The 21,893-nt window shown below is 36.2% G+C and overlaps 1 protein-coding gene across 2 annotated transcripts in view; it reads right to left on the reverse strand.

Annotated features, from left to right (window-relative positions):
• CYP7B1 (cytochrome P450 family 7 subfamily B member 1) overlaps nt 1-21,893 on the reverse strand; it is a 207,192-nt gene that overhangs the window by 3,301 nt on the left and 181,998 nt on the right. The window contains exons 5-6 of one of the 2 annotated variants that reach the window (XM_015145456.3): nt 14,436-14,611; nt 1,002-7,023 (exon numbers count right to left, since the gene is read on the reverse strand). In XM_015145456.3, the coding sequence (XP_015000942.1) occupies nt 6,736-7,023; nt 14,436-14,611 (464 nt within the window). In that variant the 3' untranslated portion in view covers nt 1,002-6,735. Of the gene's footprint in view, nt 1-1,001; nt 7,024-14,435; nt 14,612-21,893 lie in introns of those variants that run through there. The other variant, XM_077942825.1, reaches the window with a different exon arrangement.

Raw genomic sequence — 21,893 nt, forward strand, 5'->3', positions numbered from 1 at the left:
AATGCTTCATGATTATATCTCTGAACATTTACTTTTGGTGTAGTCTGTGATATATCGTGTCTCTCCTTATAAAAGTAATTAATTAACAACAAACAATTAACAGTGAACAGTATCAAACACTTTTCAAAAAACACAGCACAGCCATTTTTTTTTTTTTTTATCCTGAAAAGAAAATACACATTATTATTCACATGATCATTGCTAATTCTGGAAAGTTCTGCAAATTTTTATAAGTGTTTTCTAGAATAAAGTTGAAAGCAAAAGATAATTATTTCACAGGTTACCTATTTAGTGACATAATTTATCCCAGTTGGTAAATAAACAATACTGAGCTGACTAGTTCAAATGAACAGGAACACCTTCTAGCCGACTTCTCAGTCTCAGGCCAGTTCCTGTAAAATGTTAGTGACTCACACCAGTGTCTCTGAGAAAAGCCCAGTGTCCCAGTAAAATACTGTATATAGAGTTACTAAAAACCCACATTTCATTTTCATCACCAGCATTCTGTAGTATATGCTTTATTTACAATTTATTTTAGTTTTATGAACAAATAGAATACTGTCCAAATATTACTCAGCTTTATTCATTATCTGTGGTAAAGTGAAGAGATCTGCTGATGACAAAGATTATATCTACTGAAAAACTCTCTCCCATTTATTGTGCTTATACTTCTGTCCACACTAATAGTGATTATTAAGAATTGTAACCTAGCAAGGTCAGCCTGCCTAGAATAAACATTTAAAAACTTAGTGATATTTTTTGAGTTTGTTATTTTACAAATAAATAATAAGTTAAAATATATTGAAACATACTCTGAAATAGTTAGTGTACTTTCAGGAGAGTATCAGATGATAAGAATACATGTGTATGGGGGCAGAAAATGGAGATGAGGAGATATTCAGAGAGCAAAATTATTTTCCAAATAATTTTCTTTTGTAATCAAATCTTCTGTTACCCAACATGTTCCTAGCAGGACAATAAAGAGACACAATCAGTCATCCTTGCTTTGAAAGTTAATTTATTAAATTTTTGTTGTACATAAAAGAACATTAAGTATTAGACTTGCAAAGTACTTGCATTTCTTACCTGACATCTTTTAGGACAATTTGATTCATCGTAAATCCACATATATGTCATTTTAAAATCAAAGATAATATTAAACAAATAATTTCAGAAAATTGTTTTAATAATATGCAGCACTCCTCTTTCTAAAAATATTTTAAAACATAAGTATTGACAAATTATTACTTATATTAAATTGTATAGAGTTTTTCATGTATTAAATTTATCTTACTCTAGCAAGTAGTATAAACAAACATTTAAGCCAAAAAGTTCAAACATCAATGATCATTGATTTAGATAAACAAATGAAGTAGAGTAATAATTACTTTAGATAAATACTAAAGAGTTTTATGTGATCATTCATTATAATTTAAAATAGTGCTACAATGTCATCTTGGCTTGCTAACTTTTTCTTGAGTATGTTAAATGAATATCTAATTATGCAATGCAAGTAAATAATAGTTTGCAAGATTGGCAGATTTAACAGGTTAAAAAGTGCACATTCTAAGGGCATGTAATTCTTGTTCACATAATTTTTGCCATTCTTTTATACTAGGATCAAAACCTAGATAAATTTTGTGCTTTGATCTTCGAACAGTTTTAAACTTCTACTGTTAAGTTAGAAGTTGCTTGCAGAAAGTGTTACCCAAATTATTTTTTATGATAAAATAAGCATTAAAAAATGTAGCTTTTCAGTATGGAAACTCCTTTGCCTTAGTCTTGTGACCCAAAACTTAATTATAAAATGAAGATGAAATAAGGAAGTATGCTAGGAAAGCCAAAACAAAGCAGATAAAAGTTTTCTTCTAGGTTGCTTATAAGCATTGCTGATTTAGTGACAGGTAGCTTTTTCTTAATCGCTTCAGGGCTTTAGTTTCTGCTAACCGAGCATTTCATTACTGTTGGTCATTGATATAAAACAATATCTTGGGTATTAATTATTTATTTCTTTTAATTCAAAACTTAGGTGAAGCTATAAAAATGAAAAGATGGGGCGCGGTGGCTCATGTCTATAATCCCAGCACTTTGGGAGTCCCAGGCGGGCGGATCACCTGAGGTCAGGAGTTCGAGACCAGCCTGATCAATATGGTGTACCCTCGTCTCAGCTAAAAATACAAAAATTGGCCGGGCGTAGTGGGGTGCCTGTAGTCCCAGCTACTCAGAAGGCTGAGACAAGAGACTTGCTTGAACCTAGGAGGTGGAGGTTGCAGTGAGCTGAGACCACGCCACTGGACTCCAGCCTGGGTGACAGAGCAAGACTCCATCTAAAAAAAAAAAAAAAAAAAAGGGATTTTACAATATACAATACAGTTTTAAAATATTCTGGAGCCTCAATGACTATATTTGGTTTTAATTATCATGTTATCAAAATACCTGTTGTATATATTTTTATTGTGTATAATTATACATAGTGATTTCTTATTACAGACCATTACTTTCATGGAAGGCTAGTTAGAACTAGTGATAAATCAGAATTTTAAAATAGTTTTAAAGAGATGAATTTATCACTTACAACTGCATTTATAATAAATTGGTTTCCTATGTGTTGTTTTCCCTAACAAATAGTATGTTCTTGAAGGGGAAGGGCAATCCAGTGTCTAGCATCAATCATATCTAGAACAGAGAAAATGCTCAATAAATGTTTGGTTGAATAAATGAATAATGAATTAACAAATGACTATAAAAAACGATTCCCTTTAACAATACATAAGAGCAATTTTTTAAAGGCACAACATTGTTTAAGTATCTTCATTACATTTTGCATTGGTATATTGCATTATCCCATAAATCCATACATGTTACTGTGTTTAATCCTTATAATGAACCCTGATGTCAAAGGGCCTTATTATTTTTATTTTTCAAATGAGGACATTGAAGCACTGAGAGGGAAATTGTTTAATAATAAGCCAGTTATGTCGCAGCCAGAATCTGCATCTTTTAACTGATTTATCCAGGACATTTTTTTTCTATTTGTAAACACTATTTAGTTACTGGATTTAAGACTGTCACAAGACTCTCAATGTTTTGTTTTGGTTCTACTATTCATTCCTTTTATATAGTCTTTTCTCAACCATTTCATTTATTCTTACTTTACATTTCTAAATTCCTGTACACATCTCCAATTATAAAATAAGCAGAAATCGGAATGGAATAATTTCCTGTGTTCTCTGTGCCTTAACATCACAAAAGTGTACCACTAAGTTGAATTTAAAAATATGGTAGAACTTCCACTTCAGGCAACATGGCAAACTAGACATCCAAGTACAAAAAGGACAGACTATGCTTTGTGGTGGACTAAAGCGTAGGGCCCAGGGTGTGTGTATGTGTGTGTGTGTGTGTGTGTGTGTAAAATCCAAGGCCTTTGCATAAAGCCAAGAACTTGCAGAGACAACATACTTAGTAGGTGAACTAGAAAGAAACTTTGCTCCACAGAGAAAACTGTCAGTATATTTGCCCGTCTCAATCTTAGCTCTATGTAAAAATAAACAAATGAAACCCCAAATATGTCTTCTTTCTATTCCTAATAATAGGGTTATATTCTACCTGATTTAGGGCTAGAAACCACAATACTCCCCACTCCCAGATAATCAAGCTGAAATTTTAAGGTGATTTGAGTTTGGTAGTAGTATCAGCAGTCTGACAAATGCAAATACAAATTCTCTCTTGAGAAATGAACTTTAAATCTAGGTGTGAAGATTTTTCAGAGATAAAATTCCAAAGAACATGGGCTCAGTAAACAAGCCATCCCAGGTAACAGAGACAGAAAAACACATAAACTACAGAATTAGATCCACAAAACACCAACGATTTGGAAATATCAGATACAGAATCTAAAATGTTTGTTTCATGCAGTTAAAGAAATGAAAAAGGATGTTGAGTTTATAACAAAGGTACAAGATATTATAAAAAATAACCAGCATATATGAAGAACAAAAGGGAATTCTAAAACTGAAAAATGTAAACATTGAACTTAGCAAACTCAGTGGAATGGAAAACGTGAAGGTTGACAAGCTGGAGGCTGACACTCTGACTCAAAATCAACCTTGGTGACTCTACAGAATGGAGAGGATTGGATGGCTCTGAGGATGGGACGTAACAAATTTAGAACATCTGAGGGAGAATTAAAGTTATCATGGAATAAATGTGTGTGTGTGTGTGTGTGTGTGTGTGTATGGGTTGGGCTTGGGGACAAGGCTTTTAGCAGCCCAGGGCTGAGATGGTTAGGCACAGTAGTGTGAGGATAGGTGACAGAAGAGCTTTTAAGTTCTGCTTTGGCCTTTCTCCCACAACAACTGTCCCACTGACAGTGTCCATCACTGGGTAACTAGATTATCAAAACAAAATGTGTGCACATTATGGAATGCTATGCAGCAGTTAGAAGCAATAGATTAAATATAATTGTATACTATGTATATGCTACAGAAATATGAATATATCTTTAAAATCACAGCACTTCATAAGAAAATTTGGAAGGATAAAACTTGCAGAAAATAGGTACTCAATATATATTACATGAAAACAGACACATACCAAGACATACATCAAACATATTAGAATATTTGCCTATGATATTAGGAAAGGATATGAAAGTGGGTATTAGGGACAAAACAGAAAAAGTAAATAAAGCCAGAGGGGCCTTGTTAGAACCAACTATAATTGTGTATCATGAACTAAAGAGTATAAGCAGAATGATCACTCAACTCTATGAACCTGAAGTTAAAGCCAAAAGAAGGAAAAAACAAATTCAATGGATGAGTTGGACAGAAGATTAGACACACTGTTCAAAGAAGAAACTGGAAGAGACATCTAAAGAAATTATGTGGAGCCTAAGTTGTAGATACAAAGTGTGGTGAGAAAAGATCAAAGGATGTAGGTAGAGTGAGGGGACCTAATATGGGAGAACAGTAATATTCACAGAGAGAATGGCTGAGAAGATTCCATACTTGATGGGAGACACCCATGCTCAGACTCAAGAAGCAGCAGGACATGCAAGCATGAGAAACAGAAAGAAACTAAGAACATCAAAGGCAAAGAGGACACGTTAAAGTAGCCAGAGAGAAGAGACAGACTACCTATTGAGTAATTAAACTCACTAACGGCTATCCTCCCAGTAACAAGCATGGATGCCTTAAGAACGGGCAATATCTTCAAAGTGTTGTGAGGAAATAACTGTCAATCTAGATTTGTGCATCCAGCAAAACCATCTTTCAAGAATGAGAGTAAAAATAAAGACACCCTCAATCAAGCAAAAATAGAATTTGCAACAGCAGACCTTCACTGAAGGAACATTCAGAACATGTACTTCAGGAAGGATAAAATACATACTATACTATCTTATTTACTAAATAAATATTTTGTAAATATTGTCAGTTTCCTTTTCTCAAAACAGTAGCAAATTTCTGAAATATTAGAAATTCCAATTAATGAAGCATGAATTAACTGAACTTTATTACCTGCCTTGCCTGCTTATATATTGCATCACCATTTATGTCAGATGCCATTCATATGGTACTCTGATATCAGAATCTTTGAATCACTGGGCTTGGTGGTACATGCCTGTAGTCCAGGTTCCCAAGGGACCAAGGCGGGAGGATCACTTCAGCTCAGGATTTGAGACCAGCCTGGGCAACACAGTCAGATACTGTCTCAATTGAAAAAAAAATCTTTGAATTATTCACACCACAATGCTGCATGAGTCATATGAAATTACACTGCATAACATGATGTTGTAATTCAAAATAGAACACATGAACTCCAAATCCAAAAGGTGAGACATCAAAACCAAATACTACATCTAGCTTCTCAGTTTATATACATGGAAGCATTTAGGAAAGGATTAATTGCAATGTTTGCATAACCTTTATAGTTTATACTAAAGCCAAATGCTATAATCAATGCCGTAGTTATTTCAACATTTGCTCCCATAATAAACCTAATACTAATGTCTAGGGCAATTTCTGAATATATAATAGGTTCTGTGTTTTCTTATACATTAAATCTTATCAGTATCTAACTTGGACATGAAAGGTCTTAAATGACAAGAAATTTTGTTCTATCGAGCCATAGTATACAAAGTAATGAGGAACATTTAAGCATGATTAAATACTGAAGTGAAGTTGAAGCATTTAGTCTACTAAAAAACTCATTTAATGCACACATATCCTGGAAATATAGGTATTATTGATATTATACTTGAAGGGAACATTTTCATCCAGTGCAAGTCACGGAAATTTAATTTCCTTCCTCTGTGAGAATTTGGACTTTGTTACACTGTGTCCATTTCCAGCACAATTTTCTAGTAGTTCGAAGTGTAATTTTACATATTAGAGAATAATTTGAGTGACTTAAATTCCACAGTGCCCAGTCTATTCGTGTGAAGGTACACTTATTATAACACGTAAAAATCACAAGGAGAAACTAAAAAAATAACCACAACCCTGTTTTGAGCTTACCCTTAAGTTGATTTTGATGTCCATTTTCATGCTACCATCCTGTTTTATATTATGATAGGCTTTGTGACTAAGGACAAACTGGACTGATATCAGATCAAATAGAAATTAACACTTTTTAAACAAATAAAGCAATTACATTGGCAGAAATTAAAAAGAAATAGATGAGCTTAGGATGTTTAGGGTAATTTCGATAGATTTGTTTTCTGTCCTTTTAGCTTCTCTAAGATTTCACTTTGTATCTAAATAAAACATCAGAATCTGGATACTGAATACCAAACAACAAGCGGTTGTAGTTTAGTCCTATGGGTTTATCATCAATTATTTCTAAATCGAAATAAGTTAAAAGTATAACCAACAACTGCTTTATTTCCATAAGTGCAAAAAATCGGCCTGGACATTTGCTGGTTCCAGTTCCAAATGGCATTAGGTAACACTTCAGCTTTTTCCCTCTTTTGAAAAAGGTGGTTTTCTTCTTACCATCTTCTATAAAACGATCATATCTAAACTCCTGTAAAGAAGAATACAGTGCTAAATTAACATTTTACATGAGATAGTTTGAGTTCAAGTCCACAAAGTTGCTAGCTCTCTCTGCCTGTCTTAAAAAGCTCCTTTTAATCAGGTGAACAGCAGAAAAAGTTGACTGGGTGCAAATTAAGTATGAACTTTCAAAAAACTCAAGTATTACTAGGAAATTACTTCCGCCATGTCAAAGTGAAATATGAAAAAGCTGTATGACTTTTTTTCTCCGCTTGTATTTTTCTCCTAAGCTGAGCTTCCCAAGTATAGTGTCAATATCTCTATTTTTGCTCCCTAAGGTGCGTCCTGACATACGCGCACTTGATTATACCAATGTTGGATAGAAGAAAAGGGCTCCGGTGAGACCGCCATTGTTACCCGCGTCTGATGAATCCTAACTAGCCACAGGAGGTGCCTAACTGTGGATTCCTAATTTGAGTTTCTCTTATCCCTTCCCCACCAGCTACTGATAGATGAAAACTATTAGTTTAGGATCCAGTGCTGATGTTTGGAATAAACAAATATAAAATAATAAGATTCAGGTAAAACACTAGAGAGGAGCTAAGCCACAAAATCAATGTTTGTTTTTTGATGTTGTAGTTAATTTCTTCCATGAAAGTTCTATTAAAATCAGCTCTTTTTGGGTTTACTCTAGGGTGGCAGGTGTTTCTGATGTGTTTTCATAAATAAGTTATATTACTTTGTTACAGGAAATCATGGGACTGCTTTACTTAGGGTGTTGGGCCTGCCCTCTTAATTTTGCCTTGCTGCCAAAGGGTTATGGTTCAACTCTCACTTGAATTTCTTAGAGGGGACTGAGTGACCTTATTTAAGCCTATGGTGAATTAAGCCATTGATTAAATTAATGTCTGTGGCTTGCATGGAAACGACCAAGTATTTCCTGTAGTTGGTGCTCATTAACATTAGACTTGCTCACATACAACTTTGATATGAACTACATGAAGTCAAATGCAAAAAAGTAGGTCAGATCCAAAGCATTTCAGGTTAAGGTGAAAACCTTGCAATATGTGGATAGATTCTGAATTCATCACAAATGATTTAATTTTCTCACTCAAAGCCAGTGTTGTTAAGGACAGTGAACCATTTCCTTTAAAAGTATTGGGTTTGTCCTTATTCATGTAGAATACTTATTTTGAAGAGTAGTTGAGCTTAGAAAAATTCTAAGTAGTTCCCATTTCCTTCCGACTTGCAAGTGGATGCAATGATGATGGCAAAATTTATCTGCATTTTTATAACTGCTCAATTCCTGATAAATATTTTGAGCCCTTTAAAATGCGTATTTCACCATAGTTCTGGGATGTATCCAAACAGTATCTAATCAATGCTCAATGAACAAGGACACCCTTTGTTGACATACAGGGTCACTGGAGATAGAGTTACTAAATATAACTCTCTCCTGGTGAACTTCTTCCATTCCTGGGACTCAGGCCTGCTTGCCTGAGCTTAGTCCTGCTGCTTCCTCCTTCATGCTGACCAATCTGAGGAGATTGGCCCTCTATCCAAGAGCTCCCTGCCTAACCCAAATCAGTTTAAGTGAGCTTTGCTATGATATGATTTGTTAGGAAGCCTCTCACTGTAGCCCCACTAGTTAAGCCAGCAAATGCAAAATGAAAACTTAGCTTGGATTATGACTTTTTAGTGTCTTGATATCATACATAAGCTAGAAATCACCGTGGTTTTCAGGTTCCTCTTTGTGAAAATGAATGTGCTAACCTCCGAGAGGCCCATGGTCAACACATGATGCAGGAGTGCTCCTAACCCATGACCTTCAGCTAGTGTTTATATTCAGTGCTCTCAAATTTCTACTCAACGAGTAACACCATCCCTCTAGTTTCCATGACATTCTATTCAATTTTCTCATAGTAAACATCTTAGAAATTCCTATTCGGTTGTTTATTTTATGAAACTAAAATGGAAATGGCCGCTGTCTTTAGCTCTGTGACCACCACCAAGTTCAAAGGGCGCAGGAGCATAAATATATTTTTGAGTTAAAATTTATTTGCAATTTGCCCTATTGCCTAGGCATGGAAAACCTAAGCAAGAACCAATGTTAAGAAGGGCCTGTGTCAGCTGCTAGGGATATAGTTTTGTTTTAGCTAAAAAGGGAGCAGGTATAATAATTTCACCACTGAGATTCTGGGGTCACAGTGACACAGAACAAACATACAGGAAGCTCAAGATGTATCCATTCATTTGGAAAAACTTAATCTTGGAATTCATCGAGCTGATTGAAATTCTTTACAGCGACCATAATAAGCATGGTGCTTCACAATTAAAGACAGTCAATTAAATGGATGAGAATAGAAAAATCACAAGAGAAGGTATAAGACACAGAAGTTCCCCATTGTTCCTCTAATGATAGTTGCAGTTGACTCCTCAACATTGTTCTTCTGGATAAAATGTGTCTAGGCACTAATCTTGGTAATCGCACTGTTCGGGTCTCTGACTGGTTTGGGATAGAATTGTGAAACAATCTGGTCAGTGCTACAAGGGAAAATCTATGGGGACATCTAGGAGAAGTCCCCTTTTTGTGAAGAAAATAAAACAAAAAGAAATGGTTGATTACCTTTCCTCCTCTGGACCTCATCATGTGTGACTATGATGTCTGGAACTGCTACCAAGCTAAAGACAGAACTAACCTTCAGGAGATGGTAGAGCCTAGGAGTTTGGAGCTATCACATTTTCTTATTTATCTCTGTATGTGTAAAGCCTTCAACACAATGCTATTCCCATAGTAGAGGTTCCATATATGTTTGTTGAATTAATGAATAAATACATGAGAAAAAAGTATATTTTAAAACCATTTTCAAGCTTTTGAAGAAAACATAGATATTGAATGAGTAAATAAATATGTAGAGTATGATGAGTTGATGAATATTCAGTGTTTACAAATAGTAGAAAATTGCATAATATTGAAGCGCTAGAAATCAAGTTTGGATAGAGGACACAATTTTCTGGATAGAGAAAAGATTTTGGTATTCGTGACAAAGGAAGATTGCATAACACCCTAATTTGTGTTCTCCAAATACTATGTTTAGTTCAGTTCAACAGATTTTTTTGGAGCACTTCCTGTATGTAAAGCATTGAAGTTACAAGGCATAAAACATGGTCTTGCTGAAGTAGGTGACACACAATAGGATCATGTCTTGAATCCACTCAATTCATAATTTTGGGTATGGGAATATAAATTAGACAAAAGATATGATTTTCTTATAATAAAAAAAAGTCAGTGTTTTGAATGGATGGCTAAGGGGCTACACTGTTGCCCCTGGAGGCAAGATGGCAGAGTACAGAAGTCCCTTTTTATCTTCATGACTTGGGTTCAAATTGGCAGTGTGCTGCAGACAGTTTGACCAGCTTGTCAGAGTGTGCACATCTCTTCCTAACTCTGTGTTTAGGGTCTTCACATTAGTAACATGAAATTGGCCAAGGGGGTAGTTTATACCATGAAAATTGACAAACACTACAAATCAGGGCTCAGAGCCCTGGTTTACCAGCACACTGATAGTTCCAATGTGGTAAGTAGAATTGTGAATTTGTTGGTATGGCAAAAACCTTTTCTCAATAGGAAGCACCTGACTATGAGAAATTAGCTATGTGAGTCCCTATACAGCAAGCTTGTAGGGGAAGGGGCCTTTTTATTTCTTTATCACTCACTATACCCATCAAAGTGATTTCTAGATAGTAAATAATTGATATGTGTTTGTTTCCTTTAAGTCTACTAGTTGCACAATCTCTATTCCATTTGGCAATACAGATAAAAAATTATTGAGAGTACCTCCTCATCTGTCATGTCATACTAAGAACAGTGGCAATAATCAAAATAATAATTGGTACCACAATTCTTTTAGTGATTTAGAATTTTTTCAAGGGCTTTCAAATTTTTTAATCATTTTATTATCTCTACAACTCTAAGAAGTAGATAGGGCAGAATTGCATTAGGTTAAACAAAGAAGATCTTTCATCTTCAGAGCTTTTGGGGGATCTTCCAAAGGCTTTGGAATTACATTGTTATTTCACCATGTTTCTTTACCTACATGGTTATATAATGCATTGCCACCTTAAATGTCTGATCTTTTCTCCCTATGAGCCCCACAATGTCACCACGTCTCCCTTTATCCCTCAGCACCTCTGGACCTAGGAAAGCCAATGAACAGATTTAGATTTGGTCTTCTCTATGGAGCTTCTATATAGCTCCAGTTCTGTATCTTGTGTGGCTGAAAAGAAATCATCACTATTTACTACTGAGCCACCTGAATGGCTAACATTACAATAAGTTAAGCAACCAATATTCAGGGAAAGAATAATTCCTAATATAGAGGGTACATGTTGGCAGCTTATAGGCTCAATTGAGTCCCAAAACACCTTTTATTTATCCCATATTGTATTTTAAACTTCATTTTTCCAAATATTTAAAAATTCAGAACTTCACCCAAAAGTCTATTTTTTCAGGTTCTTTTAAATAAAAAATCAAAATGACTTCACCAAACTAGGTCTAAATGCTTGCAAGAGCTGAAGGCTAGTTCAGAAGTAGCCAGCGGTCCTATTTAGATGTCTCCTGGCATCTCCTTTTGCCACAGTACTTAACACTCCCAATACTATTGCTATATTTATACACAAATCACTTCTTTATTTGATCTATTTAGGCCCAGTACATATGTTAATGTGCAATATCTGTCCTGATTTAAAATTATAACTGAAGCATATTTTCACTTTAAGTACATTTATCTATCCAAGCATCCCCTTATTTATTCAACTTATGTGTACAGCCTCCTGTGTGCTAGACACTGATAATACAGAGATGGGAATGACATAGTCCTTCCTCTTCTAGAGCTTACAGCATATGGAAGCAAGGACAAGTAAATAAATAATTGCAAAATACTGTGTGTTATACCCCACAACAAGGGTACACACAGGCCACAGTGTGAGCAATGGCAAATTCTCTGAGGAATGAGGTGGAAATCAGGCACACTGTCAATGAAGAGGTGATTAGGTGATTCCTGTGGAGTAATCTGGAGCCTGCTGGGTGCACAAATAAGAAGGGGCATTCCAGGAATAGGGAGATGCAGATCCAATAGCTCTCAAGTATGATGGAAGACCATGGCCTGTCTTTGGAATGCCAAATTTTAGAGTCTTTTGGAGCTTGGAAATTCTGAAACCATGCCTTGTTGGGCTGGGAGAATCTATGTTCTGCTGAGGCTTTTGTCTCTCTGTCTTCCAGGAATAATTATCCCTGTATCTGCCTTCCTTATATTTTTGGCCTAACACCTATTGCCTGTAATCAACATCTGAGGCTTGGTTTTCTCATTCAAGGTGTGTTGGATACAAAAGGCAGGTAGTGATGAATGTGTCTCTGATGAGCTCCTGAACCATGCTCTCAGCAACAAATGGCTCATGGTAGACTTTTCTAGAACTATCTCCTTTTCTTTACTGTCAGTATATGGTGGCTTGGGATGGGCATCTATTTTAAGGACATCTATAGCATCTACTTATTGCCATATGAAGTTGTTAAGAAACAAAGGAATAATCGATATGTCTGAGAGTGGTAGTCACTCAGAAAATGTTTATAGAATGAATAAGACCTTCCCAAGTTCTATAAAACTGGTTCTGAGCTATATCATTTTTTTTCTGTGCCAGGAATTATCAGCATTCTCCAACTAATTTCAAGGAAACAATGTGTGACAATAAATTAGCTAGTTTATTTTAAAATTAGTCAGGCATAATTGGCTAATGTTAAATCTAGTAAATAATAGAAAGCGTTCATCAACTCAAGTTAAAGCTACTCTAATGATGCTAAATCAGTATTCACAATATTGCAATTTTGTTCTGCCACAGATTTTGTATGAGGCAAGCCCTTCTGATTACTATTTGATTTATTATGTAAAGTCTGGGCATTGCTATTGAGTATTCCAAAAGAAAAAAATATAAATTAGCATACTTTTGATTTTTAACTTTTAGTTTTAAGTTCCTAAAAGTCTAAATCAAGGTATTTTCCATCATGAGGGTAGGAAATAAGAGGAGTCCAAAGCATAGTGATATAAAGACAGCGGTAATCTGGTAAACATTTATTGTTTCTTGATAACACTAACGTTAATTTTACCATCATGATATGAATAATAAACTTAATGACTAGTGGAATAATCACATAATGAAAATAGTAAGTTGAAGTTAAATAAATGCATAATTATAGATAAAAATAAAAATTAAAAATATTTTCCAGATATTGGATATTGGCTATTCATTTGCCCTGTTTATTGAATATCCATTTATGTATATAATTTTGTCCTCCGATATTTACAAAAGTGGAGATAAAGCTTGTTGTTTGCAGAATGTTCCTTCACTTGCTAATACTCTACAACCTATTTGTTATTGTCATTCACACAATGCCCCCTCCTTCTGAAACACACAGAAACTACATGTACACTCCCCCACACTTAAGTCATTCACCTTTGCTGCTGAAATAAATGCAAATTTTCTAATTGTATTTGAATCTGCTCTCTTCTTGTTAATTTTCAAAATTCAACAACATTGTAATTCAGCCTGGATGCAAAACATCTAACTTAGCAACTAGATTTAGAGGTGGTCCACCTATGAATTGCTCAAAAAGAGCAGCAAAGCTTCCCTTTGAAAAAAAGGCATTTTACACACAAAAACTGCTGCAGCAACATTACTTCCTGAAAAACACAGGCAGAATAGAACTGCATTCAATTTGCATGCAGGTGGTGAATCTCTGAAGTGGTATTAAGGGATGAACCAGGGTGGATTAATTTCCAGTCTTTGATATTCATTAACTCCAGCTTCAGAAAAAAACACAAGGAGATGACACAATTACCCTCAGAGCTTCACCCATGAGCAGCAGCTTTACAATCTCAAAGTTCATAATGCCATACTAATTGATCAAGAAGGGGCACATACCTTTTGTAAGAGGTGGAAAAGTATATGGGCTTAACTACAGCAATGATACTATCTGACTTTGGAACAGTCAACCTCACTTTGGAAACACTTAGCAAAATAGTTATCATCATTTATTCTCTAAGCCACCTTAGCTAGCCCTCCATGGTTTTCAGTAATTCTCCACCAAGCAAAATACAATTTTGGCCAAAATGTAATAGTGGACAAGGCGCAATGTCCATTTCATTTGAAGCAACTAGCATTTAGTCTCATCGCTATATTTCTCTTTATAGATCATGAAACCTTTCAAAGATATCCTTAGGGAACACTTTAGTAAAGAGGAAAGCTTTCTTATCAGGAGGAAAAACAGAAGTCATCAAGCTGTCTGTTTCCTCTTCTGGAACAAAGTGGCAAAAGGAAGAGAGAGGGATGGAAGAGGAATGTGCCTGCAGGATCTAAGAAGTAGCAATTATAGGCTTGATGTTTACTTACCTCTGGAGCTTCAAAGATTTCAGGGTCACCATGTAGGATTGGAGGAAAGATGGCTACCAAGTCTCCCTTTCGCACACAGTAGTCCCCGGTCTCTGCACTGAGAGTCAAATCCTCCTCAACAAAACGAATGGTGGTTGAATATGAAGACAGTCGTAAAGCTTCAAAAATGGTGCTTTCTGAAGGAAAAAAAAGATAGCTTATTAAGATAGGGCTGTTCCTGAAAAGTGCTCTCAGTTTGCAATAAAAGCTCATGACTAATAGCGTTGATTGAAAAGGATACTGTTTCTTCATCACATACATTGAGCACCAAGAGGGAGCCAAGGGTGGCTTTGCACAGGATGTGAGCAGGGGCGGTGGTCTGGTTCCAGCAAGGCTTAGGGGCATCTTACAGGTAGAAGGCATCAGTGTTGTACCTGGGCAGAAAGTCATTAAGATTTTGTAGGAGAGGAGGATCCTGCTAGAGAGGAATGTTGTGTTATGGGTATACATGTTTGAAATTAAAACCATATCCCAGTTAAAATACACAGCTGGTGAGTCATTCCACAAACCTTTAGAACTCTGATGCTTTAAAGCGAGGCTTAGCCATTTAATAACCACTTAGGCAGTTAATAGTAAAGTAATTGTAGTAGTGCTTTCTGAGACAGCTTAACACTTAATTTCTTTTATGCTAGCTGTAAATAAAATGTGAGTCAACATTTGCTGGATAATTTTAAAAAGGAAAACATTTTTAGAGGATTCAGAAGAAAACCACATTTTCCTCAGCATCCAGGGAGAATAACAGGCACCATCATATCCTGGAAGATTCCAGAAGCCGAATGTCCTTGCTTTCCCAATGGCCTTCACCTTTTGCTCCTAGCACGACAGATTTTATGGCTAATTTCCGGCAATTTATCCTGGCAGTTTGAGGAGGAATTCCTTTGGGAATAATATGCATAATTTGCATAAATCATTCTGATAGCATGCATATCAGCGTGTAGCTCCTGTCTAGGTCTGCATCTCTCCCTTCATAATCAAAACTGACTATGTTTCCACCAGCGTGAATGGGTCCTAGAATATAAAGCTTGATTCTCTCTAATCAGCAATGTGAAAAAAAAGCCCCAAATGGAGTTTTTTCCCCCTTCACATGATAACAAATGGTCGTGTTTATGACTTGCAATTTAGAAATCACACACACACACACACACACACACACACACACACACACACACACAGAGCCCAGTTTCTCAGTGTTCGGTAAAGCTCTGAAACACAGAGTACTCAATTATTAGATTATTAAAGGCAGGCCCATCCGTGAGGGCTTGCATCAGCCAAAAATAAATGTTATTTCAGTAAAATTTAAATCTATGCACAGCCTGCATAAGGCTATCAAGTAGCTTTGGGTGCTTTCTCCCAGGAGGTTTTTCCTTAAGCATGCATTTGTCTAAAGAAATGAGGCTGCGGTCAGCTTTGTGTGGCCAGTGTGGTGATTCAATGTGACGTACAGTGAGGCAGTGCATATTCTCTTGGACTGCCTTCGTTATTATAATCAGGCAGAGTCAAATCGGTTTGTTGGTGATGAGGCCAGAAAAGAACTTTGGTTTTGGAGCATGGGGTCTACTGCAGATAGCCACAAGGCACCTGACACGATGGATTTCAGCTGGCAGGGCACTAAGGACCAACGTTTCTGTGGTGAAAAGCAAGGGTCGGCCTCCCATGTACTGCTGCTGGCTCTGTTGGAGCAACAATAGCACAGCATCATTTTAGCTTGTGGTGTGAAATGGTAGCTGACATATGTAGCAATGCTGTTCACCCAAGTCCAGTAGGGGTGTGGGAAGAAGAAACACAAAAGCAAAATAATTGTGGGATGGCTGCTGTGACAGAGCAGGCATGTAACAGTCCGAATAACATGGTCAAATCTGATTGGCTGATGTGCTCTCGGGAAGCATGGCAGCTTGCGCCCACCGCAGTATCACAAATGACAATTGGGCAAGCATATCTTATGTAGAAGTTAATCACAATAATGGAGCGCAAAGTGTGGCTTAGCGGTCAGATCGTAAGTGACAAATCTGTTTTACCTTCCAGTACCAGTTATGTGTGCGAGATGAGGTTGGCTCTCGCTCTGAGCGATCATGCCGATAATCATTAGACGACAAAAGTAATGAGTTGCGTTATTATCAACAATGGAGAGTAGAGCTTACATGGCTCTGCAGAATAACATCCAGACACAAAAGCCAGCAGCTTTTCCACCAGCCCCAGTACAAATGCAGGCAGAGCTATACGTTGAGAAGAATGACAACTGCACAATAAAAATATTGCAGCCTCTACTTGTAGTTGTCATAGTTGAGCAGACACCAGCCAGTGCCACTGACAGACCAGCTGGGCCCTGGGAGGACTTCCATGCTGCACCAGGAGGTACAGTAAATTATCCTGCACGGTAGAGCAACATCTGTTTCTGTGCTAGTGCCGAACAAACAAGGCAATTTAAAGCATACCAAGGGATAACCAAGCAACAAATGAACATGACCCTCATTTTTTCCCCCTTCTCACACATGAGGTGCTAAACTTCTTTGTGCAAGCACTCCATGAAAGAGAAGCCAGGTTTTTATTTGATAAGGTGTTGTCAGAGAGATTTTACATGTTTCCAAAATGGAAAGAAAAAGCTTATAGTATTGTTATTCTTAGAATCTTCCCCCTTCTATCTTAATTTCTTTTATACCAAAGCTAGCACTCAGTTCTCAATTCGCTCTAGAATTAAAAAAAAAACTTTCCATATACTTATAAATATTCAGTCTTTAAACCTAATTTGCTATACTTAGTTCACATGCCTTCAAGCATTTGTCTTCCAATTTCCACTGAATAAATGCGTACTAATGAGAACTAGAGCAAGCTGCTGAGGCAAAGCTGGGTGACTTGGGTCTGGCCTGCCACCAGCTTGTGATAGGCGGGCAAATTGAGTTAAAATGAAAAGTCTTGTCAGCTGAAATTCAACATGGTAGCCAAACAGCAAGCTGTCAATCATCCAGCCAAAACAGGGGACTGCAGGTAATAAAAGGTCATTGTGAGTCATTAATGCACTTGGCTTTCACATGGAAGTTAATTTTAATTAAAGAAGATCTCTATCTGTAAATGTTTTATAAAACTTATTGTGTATAATGGATTGTTAATTTATACTAACATTTAGCAGGTAATAGGACTCTAATTATTAGAATGCATTGTCGAAAAATGGCCATCAAGAACGCAAATATTTTGAGATAAAATTTACACCAGGCACCGCAAGGTGCCAACAACTGCAACTGTGATTAAGATAAGGCTGCCTGTGAGTTGTTAAGAACTGAGCTTTACTGACCGGTATACGCTAGGAAATTGGATTACAAAATTCCCTCTACGATCTCACAATTCAGAGCATGCACTACATTCTTCACCTGGCTAGGGAAGACTTCTTTCTCTTTTCAGAATACAAAACTATTTTGGTTAAGTATCCCTTCTAAGTGAGATGCCAGGGAATGTCTTGAGCTAAAATCTTTTACAACACAACTGTGAAGGAAAATAACAAATAAAAAATTATGGTTAAAAAAGGCATATACATGTTCTCTTTTGCTCTCAGTTCTCAATTCTGGCTCTAATAAGGGACGGATGATTCTCATTTGCAGATTTAAAGCACTAAAGCAGCTCATGACAATCAATAATGCATGTTACAATGCAAAAACAAATAAGCATATCTGGGTTTCTGCCTCACACTTAGGCCCTGTCTGTATATGTGGAATGAATGTACTGTGACATGGCCAGGCTGTTAATTTGGGTCATCTTAATGATTGGTGCAGGCTGGCATGCCATTTGATTAGCCATGGTGATCAGAGGATAGCAGCAATGGATGGAGTGAAATGAACAGCCAGGCCGTGCTGCAGTCACTGGGGCTGAACACTGGGTGATCTTAAAGAGAAGGTGGTTGTAAAAGGGGGAGAGGGGTTGGATATGGAGGTGGTGTGCTCTGGAAGGTGTGATGGAATGGAGTGAAGCTCATGATGTGTGTGTGTGTGAGTGTGTGTGTGTGCATTTCTACATAACTATCTTCAAGACAGTTGAGAAGTTAAATAAGAAATTGTGATAATCATATAATTTGAGGCGAAATAATTAATCTTTGGCTCAACAATTGTATATCTTAAGTAAGATTAAAAATAAATCTGAATTGGTACAAATGCCTATCTTCACTCTGCATCTCAGACACAGTCTTTGGTTCACAGATAAAATACAGACATGTAAATTCAGCGTTCATATATTCCATAAATGTTTATTAAGGCCCAACTCTGCTCGGAGCACTGAGCCACTGTTGCTGGTGTGAAAAAGGAACACAGCACATGGACTTGGACTTCATGGACAATGCAATCTAGGTACTTCAAAGTTGGAAGATACATATAAACAGGAATGCTCCAGAGATCCTACTGAAGATATTGCACAGTTGCTTTTATTTATTTATTTAATTCACAAATAAAAATTGGATATATTTATGGTGTACAACTTGATGTTTGGAAATACACATACATTCTGGAATGGTTAAGTCAAATAATTAACATATGCAATTACCTCACATACTGATCAGTTATTTGTGGTGAGAACACTTAAAATCTACTCCTTTGGTAATTTGATACTACACATTTTCTAACTGGATAACTCCAATGGTAGCATTCAGAAAGTCCATTTTAGTAGAAAGCTAGTTTTCATATTGAAGTGAAATTTTCCTCCTTTTAATTTCCACCCTTTATAAAACACACAGGCCAAAAAAGTCTAATCATTCTTCCACATAACAACACTTTCAAAGTATGTAAAGCCAACTATCATGCCATTTTCTAATTGTGTGTCAGAGATGATACATTGTTTAGCCTTTGCCATACTGGATGAATTCAACTAGTCAATCTGCCTCTTAAGACTTGGCACAACCAGGTGTGTACTATTTTAGTTGGAAAAGTAGAGAATTATTAATTTCTGTCCCTAGACACCATGCTTCTATTACTATTTCCTGCTAGCAGAGGAGCAACAGATTTTTGAAATAATATCACTATTGTTTTAAATTTTCTGATATCCCAGAGATTATCAGCAACCCTGGATGCGCATTAGAATCACCTGGGATTGTTTAAAAAAATAAATGCCCCATTCCAGTCTAATGGAATCAGAACCACTGTATTAACTAAAACCTTTCAATTAGAGGCTTTGAATCTTGGCTGCACATTAGAATCACCTAGGGAGCTTTTAAAGCCATCAGCCTGCACCCCAGACCAATGCAATCAGAATCTCTAAGGGTAGGGCAAGGTATGCAAAGTGTTTAAAGCCTCCTAGGTGGTTCCAATGAGCAATCAAGGCTGAGAACTATTGCTGTAACCCTTTTCTGCTGAGTCACATTTCTCATCCTATTCTTACAAAGTTGATATTTAGATCTAAATACAATAATTTGCATTTTCATTAAAGTTGTTTTTCAATCCTTTCACATTCTGTTTCCAGCATTCATTATATTATCCAACCACCTTAGCTTTGTGGTGAGCTGAAAATCCGATGAACATCAAAATCATTATTTTTCACTTTTTAACTGCTGTTTCCTTATATTAGATAGAAAATTTTCACTATTTACATCCCTGAGTTTCTGATGTACCTCTTTGTAGAATATCCTTCCCTCACTTCCTCCAGTTAGAAGTTCCTAAAGTTATATCTTCTGTAAATCCTCATCAGAAGAGAGGATGTTGTTAAACTTCACTATTGTCTGAATTATGTAAACTTTTAAGCTTTCGAATATACAATTATTTTATAATATTCAAATGAGCTTTTTCAAAATAACACCCATAATCTTTATAAATATACCACACTAATGTAAAATGTTCATAAGGGAAATTGTGGGAGGGGGTATACAGGAATGCTCTCTATTATGTTTGTAATTTTTCTATAAATCTGAAACTATTCTAAAATAAAAAGTTCACTTATATTAAAAAAATACACACAAGATTCTAATGTGAACCTCTAGCTCTACCCTCATCCTTAAACCCAACTGCATTTGAGAATCAGTAATACATATCTTATAAAAAATAGTGGTCAAGGTCTCCAGTCCATTTCTAGAGCATTTTTTTCTGAGGTGACAGTCATTATAGGTAGGCATTAAAGTTAGATCTGGCATCAACTTCTGGTTCTGCCACTATCTAGCTGTATGACTTGCGTTAGTTAAGTCATGTTTCTGAACCTCATTATTCAATAATTGAATAAAAATACTTGACAATTAAATAACCTAATATACATAAAACAACACAGTGGCAGGCACATATTCAAATAATTATTAATATTATCATTCATAATATCTTATCTTGAAGCTAAAAATGCACCCAACTGTATGATCCTCTGACCCATGCTGCCTGATCTTGCCCACATGCACATCATGCCTGACTTTGTAGAACTGAGATACAAAGAATTCCTCTCCCCTGTCAGCTGGGATAATGAAAAAAGATCTCAAGGGCTCTGGTATCCGACAGACCTGAGGGGAAAAGCATGGGTATGGTCAGAAAACCTGAGTTAAAGACCTGCCTTTCTCCTTTATCACCTCCATGATCTTAGATGAGGTATTTAGCACCCTGAGAATTTTCTCATCTGTAAAAGTGACGAAATAATAGCTGTCACTGTCCTCTAGAGTATCCTGGTGATGATGACATGAAACAATGTCTATAAGATTACTTTGGAATATTGAAATCATTAATATATTTAACATGGATTGTATCTAATGAGCATTATTATTTGTTATTAAAGGACCTTAGTATTTTCCTTTCTGTATTCCCGTCCCACACCAACTACTCACAATTGGCTTCAAATCTTTCATCAAATTTCGATGTGGACTCACTGCAAGCTCACACTTCTAGAGTTATAATTTATAATATTCTTTTTAAAAAAGTATTACAGATTTTGCCCAGTTCCAGTTTTAAGGCATCTCCCTTTAATATCCCACAACTGGACCATGTTTGCAACTTTTCTCAATTTGAGAATATGTCACTGAACAACATTAGGTGTCTGCAATTCACCTGAGCCATGTGACAGTTTTAATATACCTTGACATTCTAGAGTATGTTTGCTCTTTTCACCGGTGAGTCATCAAAAGAGCGCTCCTATGAGGTAAGGTAGACTTGAGCATGATGTTCATAAATAATTGCAAATGAAGAAAACAATATAAACTACATAGGGACATCGCAGAGGTTAAATGTCATTTGGTGATAACAGATAACATTTATTGAGCCTATACCGTGTACCATTATACTAAGTTATTTATCTGTTATTCAAATAAACCATTAAGAAGTGGTATTCATCAAGGTTATTTGCAACTGATTTATCAAAATTCCAATTTTGAGAGCTTTTACTCCTTGCATTATCTTTTTCTCTTATCTTTGTCTTTCTGAATTATCTTTTATACTTTTCTTTTTCCTATATCTAAAACCTGCAGTTCTAAGTACTAACTCC

The sequence above is a fragment of the Macaca mulatta genome, chromosome 8 (genome assembly GCF_049350105.2).
Source record: "Macaca mulatta isolate MMU2019108-1 chromosome 8, T2T-MMU8v2.0, whole genome shotgun sequence".
In the NCBI taxonomy this organism is placed as follows: Eukaryota; Metazoa; Chordata; class Mammalia; order Primates; family Cercopithecidae; genus Macaca; species Macaca mulatta.